Source organism: Rhinatrema bivittatum, chromosome 9 (genome assembly GCF_901001135.1).
Source record: "Rhinatrema bivittatum chromosome 9, aRhiBiv1.1, whole genome shotgun sequence".
Taxonomy (NCBI): domain Eukaryota; kingdom Metazoa; phylum Chordata; class Amphibia; order Gymnophiona; family Rhinatrematidae; genus Rhinatrema; species Rhinatrema bivittatum.
In genome coordinates this window covers 199,404,296-199,418,920 of record NC_042623.1, presented here as the reverse complement: position 1 = coordinate 199,418,920, position 14,625 = coordinate 199,404,296, and the positions used below count along the sequence as shown (strand labels likewise).

Genomic DNA, 14,625 nt, shown 5'->3' with positions numbered 1-14,625 from the left:
CCAGGCCCCAGGCTCTGTTGACTTTGGCGAAGGTGTGATCCAAGCGGGACTCTCAAGGTTCCACCCTATTTAGGAGAGCTCTGGTACATCCCAGGAGTCTGGACTGATCCGGGTATGTACAGGGAAAGGAAAATTGGTTCTTACCTGCTAATTTTCATTCCTGTAGTACCATGGATCAGTCCAAAATCCTGTCCCTGTTTTTCAGCATGGAGATAATGGAGAGTTCGCTCATTCAATACTTCTTTGGTTTATCTGCAATCAAATTTTCACAATTTAACGGTTCTGCTCCTGCTTGGGATTGGTGAACTGGAAGTGTGTGTTGCAGGATTTTTTCTGTTCCCGGGGGCAGAGAGGAACAATGCACGTAGGTTTGATTATTCAAACTTTAGGCATGTTGTTTCTGATAGAAAAATTGTCCACAGACAAAGCAGGCACAAATATCTTTGAGTAATGTTTGTTGGGCAATAATCAAAAGCAAAGCTACCTGTGTGTAAACACTGCAGGTGAAAATTGCAAACCCTGCAGGGTTTGTAATGGCACAGGCAGTTTGATTATTGTCCCCATTCTGTTCGGCTTCTTCTCTTTTCAAAGGGCACTCCTGGACACTCCACCTTTGGGACTAGCAGAGACTAGGAATGCTATGGAAGTTAGTTACATTTTCAGCTTTCATTAGAAACAAGTTTAATGCTGCCATGCAACAGCCTCACTTTTCTAGTGAAAGCCTTGAGACCCCCTGGAATGCAAACCTCAGTCCTCAAGTGGCCACAAACTGGTTTTCAGGCAATCCTTAATGATTGTTGGACTCGTTTGCCTATAATGTCTTAGTCTGTGGACAGGGCTGATGCGCTTTGGAAATTTTGATTTGGAAGCCGCAGAGCCTGCACATTCATTATTCACATTGTGGGGCCAATGCAGTATTTGGTCATAGAAAACAGGTGCTCAGTAGTGAGCGCGCATTTTCCTAATGTGCGCCCAGCCACCTTTCCTGGGTGCAGGATGCAATATTTAAAAGAGGTCGCACAAAAAAGGAGGTGCTAGGGAAAACTGTGCATCCCCAGCACCTCCTCAGCTTTGGGCACGCAGGAGAGGTGGCTGTCTGTGCGGGTTGGGAAAATCGATACTCAATTTGAGCGCCCCTTTTCTCCCACTACTGGCACAATATACAAGCACAAGATACATGGCTTGGATCCAGGATTTATTTTTTTTTTACTCGAGACTTTATTTTTTTTTTTCTTTTTATCAGAATGATACTAATAGGAGGAATCACAGAAATCAGGATTTTTTGTTTTTATTAATGAGCCCTTGAGTGCGGCATACCTTTACGTCAGCCCTGGGATGACATAAAATTTGCCGCATTGCAATGGGCGCATTGGCCGTGTGGGAAACGTTTTGCAACATGGGTATTAGCTAATAGCCTCATCTACATGGAACTCACAAGTGATGAGTGCTGTTAGCTATGCGGCGGTTTGGATGGGCATTTTGGATGCACTAATCTCCGTATTGCATCAGGGTTATGGACACACGTCCAAAACGTGTGTCCAATAGCGTGTTGAGTCATGCGCTAGCTGCAGCGCACGGTATTCCATCAGCCCCTGTGAGAGGAGAATCCCATAGAGGAGTCTGAGTGACAAAAAAAAAAATACCAGAATAAATGCAGAGAACTGAACGAATGTTTCTTTTTTTTCTAGGTCAGCAAAGGAAGCGGAGGACAAAATCAACAAGGCCTTAGAAAAAGGAGAGGTTCTTCCTACAGAAGCCAGATTTGATTCCAACTGCATTACTCCAGGTAAGATTTTTAGAATGTTCTTTACCAATTAACAATAGTAAATACGAGCAATCAGTACTTATACAAGAAAAGAGAGCAACATATTCAGAACATAAGCCAAAAGAAAAAGCAATAATCCCTAGTACAAGTTATTTTAGTTGCTGGCTAATAAGTCCTCAACATAGCAAGGAGATCCTACAGAAAAAGAGTAAGATGGAATTGATAATCTCAAGAAGGAAAAAAAAACAGACAAAAATAACATCACTGGAGGCTAGACTATTAATCACTTAAGCTGCTTAATAACTGGAGTATCCATCAGGTCAAGATACTGTGACTCATCAGCATCCTTATCTAGAAAATTGCTTAGATGCTTAGGGTAAAAAAAATGTATCTAATATTTGAAAATGTAATTAAGATAAGACTATTGTGATTTAACAAGGTAAGTTTTCCTTAATAAATCATTCGTTCATGTGAGTGCCCACATACTTCCCTGAAGAGATTTGGACTGGTTGTTTGTTCTGTCTACCTGGGTCTTGTTACTAAAGCTCACTTTATAGAACATTCCTTTCCTTGACCCTCAGAACAGTCCAGACAGATGGGTTTTTCTTCCCTACCAGCAGATGGAAACAGAGAAAAAAACTTCTGCTCTACTCTTAGTACTTAAGCTACTGTGCCATCCGTGTTCTCTCCCCAGCAGATGGTAGAGGGTGCCCATCTTGTAGGCAGATGTTTTGAGGAAGACTGCTCCCAGGGGTGTTAGGTCCTCTTAGGTGGGGCATTCTCCTGGTAGAGTAAGGTTGAGCAGGGGGACTGTGACCCTTGCTAGTTTTTGTGCCTTGGTACTGAGGAGGGATTGATAACCAATGGTATTGGTTCCCTCATTCCCAGTCCTTGTCTCTCCTTGCCTTTTTCTCACTGTGGAAGCCTCCTCTTGGCCTTCTTGGAAGTATCTTTTTCTCTTGTTTGTTTCTTTGGGATTTATACCTTATGAGTTACAAAAAATAAAAAGTGAAAGCCGTGGCACAGCCTGGCTGAGAGCATGATTGGAGTAGATGCCACCGTTCAGTTAGCAGAGTGGTTCTCCCGTTGCAGAGACTTGGCTGGGTGGTCATTTTGGCAAAGAGCAAGCTTGAGCCTTCCCAAAGCCTGGAATATCTAGGGGCTCACTTCGAGACTCAGGTGGGAAATGTATTTCACATGGTGGAAAGATTCTTGAAACTGCAAGACCAGGTTTATCAGTTGCTGCATCTGAAGTGTCCCATAGTATGGGATTATTTGCAGGTTCTGGGGCTGATGGCATCCATACTCGACCTGATTGCAGAGGACTCTTTTCTTCTGATGGAATCTTCATTCACAGGACTTCGGAATCAGGTTGTCTCTTCGGAGGGGGGAGGGGGGGGTGGAGACAGAGAGTTTTTTTTTCCTGGTGATTCTCATAGGACGATCTGTCCAAGGGCATAGGGTTGGAAATTCTGGATTGTGTAAAAGTGACCATGGATGGGGAGCCATCTGCCAGGAGCAAATAGCTCTAGGTATTGGATAGCTAGAAATATTCCTGATCCATCTGTTTAAAGACAAGGGCTTTCATGAATGCCCTGGTATGTTTTCACTCTCTGGTCAGAGACCAGGCAATGAGAGTTTTGCCAGACAAAGCAGTAGTGTACTTAAAGAGGCAGGGAGGAACCAAGAAATTGACAGTGATTTTGGAAGCAGGAATGCTAATGCTGTGGTCAGAGCAAAACATAACAGCTTTGGCTGCATCTCATGTTGCCAGCTTGAAAAATGTGCAGCCGGAGTTTTTGAGTAGGCACATGATGGGGAGGTGGAGCTGGCAGAGAAGGTATTCACTTGCATTAGGTCCAGGTGGGGTACTTTTCAACTGGATTTGCTGGTGACAAGGTGGAGCACCAAAATCCCTAGGTTTTTCAGTCAGAGATGGGAGTCAGGTTCAGAAGTTCTGGATGCTCTATCTCAGCCATGGAAGCTTTGGCTTTACATTTTTTCTTCCTTGGCCTCTGATAGGCAGGTTGCTGCGTTGGATGGAAAAGTATCATGTCTAGATGGTTCTACTGGCTCTGGAATGGCCAAGGCACTCATCATTTGCAGAACTGCTAAGTCTCAAGGTGGAAGGTCCATTGTGGCTAGGGCAGGCTGGATTCCCAGTCTTCTTTGTCAGGTCCTGTTTGCTTGGATTAGTTGAATCACTTTTGTCTCATAGCCTGGCTCTTGAAAGGAAATGGTTGAGGATGAAAGACAACTCAGAGGCAGTGATTACTACTTAGTTTCATGCCAGGATGTGCGAGTCCTGGTATTAGCAGTCCAGATTCCCTCCCTGCCCAGCATCCATTCGTATAAGCTATTCCTTTTTGCACTAGCTTTGAACTCTCTTAAGGTACAAATGGCAGCATTGCCCTATTACAGAGGGTAGGTGCACAGATCTACCATAGTCTCGCATTTGGAGGTGATGAGATTTTTGAAAGGAGTGCAGCGTTTGCATCCTCTGACTTGGGGCTTGGTTCCACCTTAGAGTGGCAATTTGGTTTTGAAGGCCTTGTGTAAACCTCCAATTGAACTCTTGTGGAAGGCAGATTTGAAGGATCTCATTCTGAAGTCCGTGATTTTGGTGGCTATATGTTTGTTGAGACGCATTTTTGAGTTGCAGGCCTTGTCTTGCAGGAACCCTTTCCTGCAGTTTTTGCAGGAACCCTTTCCTGCAGTTTTTGCAGGAAAGGGTATCTTATTTGCAGAGTGCTACCTGTTTTACCTGAGGTGGTTTTGGCTTTTCATGATTCTCAGTAGATTGAGTTGCCTGCTTTTAGGAAGCTTAGGTCCAGTTCTGATGCAGTATCTCAGGATCTTTGTTTAAATGTTTGCAGAGCTCTTTTGAAATAACTTGAAGGTACCGAATGGTTTGTGGGGGTTGAATCATCTTTGTGTGTTCTAAAGTTGCATAAAGGCCAGAAGATATCTGAGATAACTATTGCTAAATGGATTCAGGAGGCGAATGCATCAGTAGACATTTCTGCAGGGTTAGAAGTGCCTGTAGGCCTCAGGGCTCATTCTTTTAGGGCTCAAGCAGCTTCTTGGGCCGAGGGTCAGCTGGTTCCCCTGCAAGAGTTGTTAAGTAGCAACTTGGTCTTTCTTACAAAACAGTACCTTATTAAAGCATTATACATCGGATGCTCAGGGGCCAGGCATGGCTGTATTTGGAGCGAGTGTGGTGTGAGTGGGTCTTTCGGATTCCTGCCCAGTCTAGGTGGCATGGGGTACATCCCATCCATCTGGATTGGTTTGGGAGGCAATAAGGAAGGAAAAATGTGCTTCTCAGCTGCTAATTTTCTTTCCTTGACGTCACAAGACCAGTCCAGAATATCACCTGTTTTGAAGATCGCTTGTCTGTGTATCTGAGATTGTTCTTGTTTTTTTCTGACACTAGTCCCTCTCGGTAGAGGTGTATTGAGGGCTATTCTTGTTGCTCACCGACATTGGTGTGTTACCCCTGCTTTTGAAGTATAGGGGAGTTTGTTTTTAGCTTTGTTACAGATTTACTGAAAGACTGCGGGTGGCAGAGTTGCTTAAGTACCTAATGTACAGCAGAACTTTTATTCACCATCTCCATCTGCTAGTAAGGGAATAATATCCATCTGTCTGGACTGGTGCGGTGGACTCGAGGAAAGAAACAATTTTTTAATTCCTACAAAATGACCCCCCTTTCTGCACAGAATGCACTACTTCCTTCCAGCCTAGTTCATTTTTGGTAAAACATTTCTGCATGACAGTTTTTCCAAGGATGTTTGAAGGTGACAGCTTGTTTGTGAATGGAAGTGCCTTTATAATGGCCCTCTGTAATTTCAAGTTGTAGTAATGGGATGCAGGGTGAAGACCTTTCTTTCAGGAGAGACCCAGCATGAACTCCCTGATCTCGGTCTACTAGACCTTGCTATGTGCAGTAAAATGGATTTCACAGTAGAAAATCCAAGAGTCAAGTTTGTGTTCAGAGAACCACTTTCAGAGGCTGATACTACCTGTTTGAGGTTTGCAATGGTTATTCTATCCTTCATGCCATAGTTTTTCAAATATAATTCCTCTTGGAGCCAGTTGTGTAGTATTTCTACTATAACAGTGCATTAAAAGTCAATTTTTCATGAAAAAACATGAGTGATTTCATTTTGACTTTTTTTTATGCCTTCCAGCACTTTGCTTCTATTTTTTTTCTATCTCCTTTATTGAATACTTCTCAGTACACGGTACATAAAAAGCATTTTAAGACGTTTCTTGAACAGTATGAGTCACCAATAATAACTGAAGCTTTCTTTCCTTCCAAGGGACTGAATTCATGGCTAGGTTGCATGAGCATCTGAAATATTTTGTAAGTCTGAAGATTTCCACTGACAAGTCTTGGCAGGGAGTAACCATCTATTTGTCAGGCCATGAGGTTAGTATGTTCTTGCTGCTAGGTGGTTGTTTTTTTTTGTGTGTGATGTGCTACTCTGCACTGCTGGTACTTTGCTTTAGATCTCTATCTGCATTTACAGACTCCGGGAGAAGGAGAGCACAAAATCATGGAATTTATCAGATCGGAGAAAACGAAACCAGATCATGATCCAAACATGAGACATTGTCTATACGGTCTAGATGCTGACTTGGTACGTTCATGATTGTGGACTAGAAACAGCTGTGGGTAATAATTAATACTGAACCAAATTACAGAATTGGCCAAACTTAAATTTAATAAATACAAAACATATAGATGTTTGTTTCATTATACCAAATGTTAGTCAAGGTAATGATTTAGAAATATTTAGAACCAAATTTAAACTCAGTTATTGCTGCAATGTTGACTGCTTATAACCTGAATACCTTGGAGTGTTATAACAAAATGTTTAGGATTGAGGATTTCAGACAGTAGTCTAGATCTTAAAAACATTTTCCTGGAAGGAAGCAAGGGGGATGAAAAATTGATTTTAAGATCCAAACTCAATGGGCCTTATTTAATAAAGATTTTGTCCATAGGCACAGAATGGCGAAAAGTCCATTTTTAATAAGGCCCAATGTGTGTTATGTGCATTTTCCTCCCATATTTTCAATGCTGCCTTCCCCTTGATGATCCTATAAATGCAGCTAAGTAATGGAAAAGGTTTGTCAGAGTCCAAGTTCATTAAAATTTGCTTGACAGACCCAGTATTTCCATGCCAAATATAGACCATGCCTGACAGGAAGGGCCAATTCCAGTAATGCTGCTACCAATCCACAGGCCAACCTGCAGATTTAATCAGGAGCCAGATTCTCATCGCAGTGCCACCTACCATCGTCAAGCTACTCTACCATTAATACTGAATAGGGGATTTTGTAAATTAGATGTAGCTTATTGGGAATAAAGTTGGCATCAATTTTCTTCTCTGTCAAGAATAACAGAAGGTTATATTTGTTGTGTATTCCTGACTACATATCACCCTACATGACTGTAAAGTCCTTTTGTAATTGTATAAATAATAAAACTACAGCACACAATCCAGTACCCATAAAGAGACTTGCCCAGCTCATGCCATCATTGTATGAAAGACGGCTTGTCTTTTGAAGTATCCTGCTATATGATGTCAAAAGCCACATTGGAGGTTGTCAGAAGTTTCACCAAGGAAAATGCTTTTTTGTTGTACAGATAGATGAAATAGAAGACTAGTTTTGTCTGCTGTGTAATGAAGAAGAAACACACTTATCCATGTCAACTCTTTCTTTCAACAGATCATGCTGGGTTTAACGAGTCATGAATCCCATTTCTCTCTCTTACGAGAAGAGGTTCGATTTGGTGGCAGAAAATCTCAGAAAAGGTAAACTGTGATTGAGAAATCTGTAATATTGGCATTTCATCATGTCGGAAAGGGTCATAACTGGCTGATTACTCACTGATAAAGAAGCAGGTTAACTTGGCGAATTCAGAAAGCATTCCTGAATCCTATCCCTTATTTATGCACTTGCAAACTCAGTGGGTGATATGACACTGAAATGTCTTTATCTTCATTGTATTAGAAACAACAGCCACATTTGTTTTGCTGTATGGTACAACTTTACAGAAGAGAAGTAAGCCACCATGCTGTAGGCTATGCCAGGAGTTCTGATTCTTGCATTTATTTATTTACAAATAAATGTTGCATGTTTTGAATGCTTCACAGAGTGTCTGCACCTGAAGAAACTACATTTCACCTCCTTCACTTATCTTTAATGAGAGAATATGTCGACTATGAATTCTCATCATTAAAAGTAAGTATCACTAGAGTCCTGAGTAGAAGCTTTGACTTTCAACAGTTTAGGTTGGCCTGTAACATATATTTTCTCCTTTTTTTTTTTTTTAAATAGGATAAGATTTCTTTTAAATATGACATTGAAAGTATAATCGATGACTGGATACTGATGGGGTTTCTTGTAGGCAATGATTTCATTCCTCATCTACCTCACTTGCATATTAACCACAATGCTTTGCCTCTGTTGTACAAGACGTACATCAGTGTCTTGCCAGAACTTGGAGGTGAGTCATTTTACGGTTGCTAGAAGACATGAGGTTACAATGATTATATTAGTGCTATGTTAGAATCCTTCCTGTAGTTCTCCTGTTTCTCATCTCTGTAGTTGTTGCTGAGACGTGACGGCTGGTGAATATTTGGCTGCCTGTCAGGAGAGAGATTGCCTTTGTTCTTTTCTATCAATTTGCAGCTCACTAGCTTTCCTCCTTGCCGTGGAGGAGGTCACGGCAGACAACAGTGCTACACAGGCAGCTCTTGTTTATTCATAGTTATTAAAGCTTTAGTGTGTCGGCAGCTTGATAATGTGCGCAGCTTAAAAGAACATTTTCACAGGCAGTGGTCAAAGGTTTTGAAGACTTCTGTCCACTTAATTTCTTCCTTTCCGCCATCACTGTGAGACTCTGTTGCTTCCCATACTTTAATGAGAGATGATAAACACTTCCGGCAGGAGACCTTAAAATTGTATATTGTGACCTGGGCAGCACTCTGTATATTGACAGTGTTACATGTAATATATGCTCTCTAGCAGCTGGAGAATTCTTTTGTTTAAAATGTTACTGCATTATTTTCCTCCAGTTTTTATTTTGCGGCATTAAAAACAGAATCCAAGGATAAATGCCACCGTTTTTAGTTACAAAAATAGCATTTTTGTTATGAACATCAGTTAGAAATAGAAATGAGACATTGGCACTTTAAAAGAGACTCTCACAATAAATTGTAGAATTGGAATGCAGAACCCTGGCTAGTTTTTTGCAAATTGGGATACCTTTTATTGATAGCACATCATATACCCGTATAAAGATTTAAATGTTTATTACAAAATATTAAAATACAATAATCATAACATCTCACTGTAATCACAATCATAATACATCAACAACTTACACACATCCATTCATTCTTAATTTAAAACCATTCACACTAACAAATGTATTGCAACATTATTAAAGAATTTCATATTGTAACAATATCACTTTCCAAAAACATAACCTTATGCAATAGATCTTAACATATTCATTCCTGAAACAATGTTACTAATCTACTAACCACACAAATGGATTTAATCAGCACTCCAATCCAAAAATTGATAATATATTCCTATCTCTTTTCTTCTTCTATATATTCCCATATTCCAATCCATTAGTCAGTTTTTGAGGTTGTGTCGCCTATGCCCTAGAATATAGAATATTCTATAGAATATAGAATAAAGGCACAGGAATTGTCAGATAGATTGTCAGCATGGGGTTATAAACAGAAGATTATTAGGAAAGCATTTCAGAGAGCATTGTACGCTAACCGGGACAACCTTTCATTAACTGGTAGTAAGGTTCCTCTTACTAGGATGGTTTGTACGTTACCTTTTTCTCATCTTTTAAATGGTATTAAGTCTATAATTTATCAGCATTGGTCAATTTTGGAGAGTGAAAGGATTTTTCAATATCCACCAATTTTTGCATTTAAAAGAAACCGGTTTTGCATAATATGTTGACATCCACCATTATTCCTGTAGTATGAGAACGGATGGAACAGATAGGTCAATATAAATATGGTAATTGTATTATGTGCCCGTATGTTTATGAAACAACTTCAATACAGGTTCCATCAATGGGTCAGGCATATCAATTACCAGGCAGATTTGATTGTCAAACTACCCAGGTAATTTATCTAATTATTTGTCCATGTAAGTTTTTTTTTACATTGGGCAAACAAAACATTCTATTAAGGTGAGGATATTGGAGAACCTCAGTAATATTCGTATTAAAAAGGAAAATGCACCATTGGTACAACATTGGAGAACAGCGGGTCACGTTGTGCAGGATTTGAGATTTTGTGTACTTTACAGAGTGCAATTGAATTGGGGAGATAATGTCTAGTGAATATTGTTGCAAAAGGAACAGCGGTACATTTTTAATTGGGGTATGGTAGAACCAGAAGGGTTGAATCAGGATATAGAGTGGAGTGTGTACATATGGCTAATTAGAGGTTGATTCTTATTTGAATTAATTGGTTGATAGTTGATCGTGTGTAGGGCATCATTACTTGTGGGTGTATATAAGAGACGTGAGTTTTGTTGTGCGCAGCCGTGGTGTTTTTCTGAAACCCCAGGTCTGAAGTGAAGTTTTATAAAAGCTAAGTTTTCTGGGTTTTGGTGAGTAACAATTGTGGAATGAGTTTATTTTTAAGTAATGGTGGTCTTGTCGTGTGTTTTGATGTTATGTTTTGCATTCTTACGTTATGCAGTTAGATATTGTGGAAGAAGGGTGTGTATCCGGAGCCAAAGGAAGGCAAAATGAGTGCGATTACGAGTAGATTTCAAAAGTAAGGTATTCCAACAGGAATCTGAGGTGAGTGGAAGGATGCATTTTTAAGATTTTAGGGATTAGAGGGGGAGAGCTCTTATGGTGGAAGGCATATTAGCTTAAAAAAGCTAATTAGAAAACCGTTGAGGATTGGCGGCTGTAGTTAAGTTCCGATGTGGGGTTTAAAGAGTTAAAGACGATGTATTGTTTGTGATATTTGATGATAGTAAGTTTATGGGTTAAAAGTGACTGGGATAAGTAGATATTTTTAGTTTCTAATCTTTATTATTAAATATTCCTATGTAATGTGCATTTGAAGGATTGTGGCTTTTATATGTTTTGTAGATTCAGTATTAAAGGATTACTGAAGTGCGACTTTTACTGGCACAGTAGGAATTATAGCACACAGTTGGATAGTGGAGTTATGGAGTAAAACTTGACATGTTACAGCATGAAAATATGGTGATTTCCTATGTATCTATCGCAAATCCCCTGATGAAATTGTTGGTGAAGCAAGGGTCCTTTGTCGGGAATATATAGAAGAAGAAAAGAGATAGGAATACATCACCAATTTTGTGGACTGGAGCATTGATTAGGTTGGGAATATATAGAAGAAGAAAAGAGAGAAATATATTATCAAGTTTTGGATTGGAGTGTTGATTAAATCCATTTGTGTGGTTAGTAGATTTGTAACATTGTTTCAGGAATGTATATGTGAAGATCTATTGTATAAGGTTGTGTTTTTGGAAAGTGATATTGTTGCAATATAAAATTGTTAATAATGTTGCAATACATTTGTCAGTGTGAATGAGTGGAGGTATGTGTGTTATTGATATATTATGATTGTGAATACAGTGGGATGTTATGATTATTGTATTTTAATATTTTGTAATAAACATTTAAATTTTATACAGGTATATGATGTGCTATTTGGAAATACCTGTTTTACCCATATGTGTTTTGTTTATTTATACCTCTTATTGAGTCAGCATAAGAATTTCCCAAATAAGATACTATCCATAAGCTTTGGAGACCTTATGGGTTCCTCTTTGAGATGTGATGTCACTGCTCATCTGGGCTTTCTTTCCTGGTCACTGAGTTTTGAAGGAATGGCCTAGGAGTTAGAGCAGCGGGCTGAGAAACAGGGAAACCAGATCTTCCCATTGTCGTGCTTTATGACCCTGTGCAAATCACTTTAGCTCCCAATTTCTTCACACATCCATGTAGATTGTGAGCTCTTTGGGGAAGAGGCTTTTATTGTACCTGAATTCTAATAAAGCTGTAAACTGCCTTGAGTATCAATTAAAAAGAGGGCTAAAAAAAAAAAAATATTCCTCCTTATCCCCCAAATCAGTCCAGACAACTGGATTTTTCTCCCCTACCAGCAGATGGAGCGACAGAAGAAAAGCTTTACTGTACTGCTGGTAAGTAAGACAGTGTGCCACCTGCAGTTGTTCAGTATTGTCTGTCTCCAGCAGAAGGTGAAGGTGCAAAAACTGCAGTTGGATCTTAGGATCAAATTGCTCCCAGGGGTCCTGGGTTTGGGCCCATCCTCTTGTTTGAATAGGAGTGAGCAGAGGGTCTGCGGCCCTTGTTTGGCTGGTGCCTGTCATGAAGAGGGATTTCATAGCCAGTGGTCTGGCTTCTTCATTCCCTGCTCTCATCTCCCCCTGGACATTCTCTGGGTCCTCTTTCCAAGGTAAACTTAAAAAAAAAAAAAAAAAGGTGCAGTCAATGTCTGAGGTACTAAGGGGATCCGATGGAGCATCCTGCAGTGGGCCTCAGAGCCTTCAGTGGTCATGGTTATTTATGGCAGGCTGCTCAGGAGATGTCCATTCCTGCTGAGTGCAGGAAGCGGTGCCTTGCCTGCAGGAACTGCAGGTCTAAGGGGCTGGCTTCGGGGTTGTGTGTGGCCTTTGCGGATGGCGGAGAGGGCTGTAAGAAGCCTCCTGCGGAGGGGGAGAAATTCAGCTGCGGAGAAGCAGAAATCACATGGGGCAGAGACCAGCAGTTCTGAGGAGTCTCGCAGCGCAGGAAATACATCCATTTTGGGCTCCCCTCCCACAGTGCAGGGGGGAGGGGGGCTGCTACTCTTCCTCAATTATCCCCTATAGCAGGGACTTCTGCTATAAAGCTTCTGTGGGTGTTCTTCAATTTCTAGATGAGGATTTGGAAAGTGATTAATTATTTTCACCTGAGTTTGTGGTGTTGATTCATAAGGGCCTTTCTAATTAGGAAAAGAGCTGGTGGAAAACATTTGGAGAAAAGAGCTCTTCAGGGGGACGATGCAAAGGTCCTTTTTTTGAGAGCGACCCCCCTCGGGGAGGGTCTGTGGTTCCATCCTGGCTGAACAAGAGGAAGCGAATTCCAGAACTAGATTTGGATCTGGAGTCGGGAGCTTGAGGGTGGCATGGAAGAGGGTCTGTTGGATGACTACCCAGGGGATGGGACAAGGTTGAGGAATCCTTGGAGGAGGCTGAGGTCCCTTTGCAGAGGGGGATGACCCAAAAGTGGTCAGTCTCTTTAGAAGAGAGGTGTTGCACCGTATGATTTCTTAAGTCCCGTCAGAACTTGGGATAAAGGAGTCTTTGGTGGTATTGGAGCATGATGAGGAGGATCCCTTATTACAGGGGCTCAGGGGCCCCCGCTAAGGCCTTTCCCTTCCATTGACTGGTTAAGTCCCTGATGTTTAGGAAATGGGATCCTCCAGGATCCAGCTTAATAGTGGGCAGGGCCATGGCAAAGCTGTATCCATTGCTGGAGGATGCTTTGGAGCTCTTAAAGTTGCCTAAGGTGGATGCCTTAGCTTTGGCAGTTACTAAGACGACCACTTTACTGATTGAGAGCTGTGCAGCCCTTAAGGATTCCCAAGATTGGAAGATGAAGTTCATCTTAAAAAGATGTTTGAGGTTTCAGCTTTGGAGATCTGGGCAGCAGTTTGTAGTAGCTTCTTGGTCTGTGCTTGTTTACTCTGGATGCAACAGATTCCAGTGGCAGACTCTGAGGAATCACTTTCTGAGAAGGAGGCAGAACACCTGGAAGCTGGTCTGGCCTTTATAGATAGTGCCTTGTATGATTTACTTCATACTTCAGCTAGAAATATGGTTCAGTGATTTCTGCTAAGAGACTTCTCTGGCTGCGTAACTAGGTGACTGTTGTGTGGTCCAAATTGCAACTAGGCAGTCTCCCGTTTAAAGGAAAGTTGCTTATTTGGAGACGATTTGAAACAGTTGGTAAAACATCTTAGAGAGTCGAAGTCTCATAAGTTGTCAAAAGATAAGCCCAAAAGGGGCCAGAAGTTCTTCCTCAGCAGGCAGAAGGTCAGGGAAGCCAGACGTTATCGTCCTGGGAAAAGTTCCTCCTCACAACTGTAGCATGCAGGCAGATCCCAGTCCTTTCAGGGGAACCATAAAACTTGTGAAAGTTCAGGTGCCAGTTCAGGAGTACTTAAGGGAGTACAATTATAAATCAAATCCTAATGACACAATTGAGTGTGAATATTTACAGGAATTCATACGTTTAACTAATTTAGCAAACACAATTACTTTATTTAAATTTACACATCAGAAAAAATACAAAAATGTAAAATATTGCATACATCCACAATACATTTAAATGCCTTTATCAATACACAATAATACTCACTATACCATATTCACTGTCACTCAAAACCATCCATAAAGGAATTCAATGAGATTCAATTGGTCCACGCTCTGTGTGTAAGCATAGATGGGCGGTTGACCCGCTTGCAGACAGATTGGACCACGATAACGATGGACATGTGGGTCCTTGTCATCATGTAGGATGGCTACACTTTAGAATTTGCTCATCAGGTGGTCAAGGCCTTCATTGGCTCTCCTTATGCCTCAGAGGTGAAAAAGGCCCAGTCTGATCCACATTAGACCAGCTTTTGCTGTTGGTGGCGGTGGTTTCAATTGCAGAGGCAGAAATAGGTCAGAGAAGATATACCATTTACTTTGTGGTACCCAAAAAGGAGGACACGTTTCGGCCCATTCTGGACCTGAAGAAGATGAATGCATCC

At 41.0% G+C, this 14,625-nt stretch overlaps 1 protein-coding gene across 2 annotated transcripts in view; it reads left to right on the top strand.

The window, feature by feature from the left end:
- The window catches only part of XRN1 (5'-3' exoribonuclease 1), a 205,025-nt gene that overhangs the window by 25,239 nt on the left and 165,161 nt on the right, over positions 1–14,625 (top strand). For both annotated transcript variants that reach the window (XM_029615082.1, XM_029615083.1), the window contains 6 exons: positions 1,689–1,786; positions 6,091–6,200; positions 6,301–6,411; positions 7,508–7,593; positions 7,936–8,023; positions 8,120–8,288. In XM_029615082.1, coding sequence (XP_029470942.1) covers positions 1,689–1,786; positions 6,091–6,200; positions 6,301–6,411; positions 7,508–7,593; positions 7,936–8,023; positions 8,120–8,288 — 662 coding nt within the window. The remainder of the gene's footprint in view (positions 1–1,688; positions 1,787–6,090; positions 6,201–6,300; positions 6,412–7,507; positions 7,594–7,935; positions 8,024–8,119; positions 8,289–14,625) is intronic.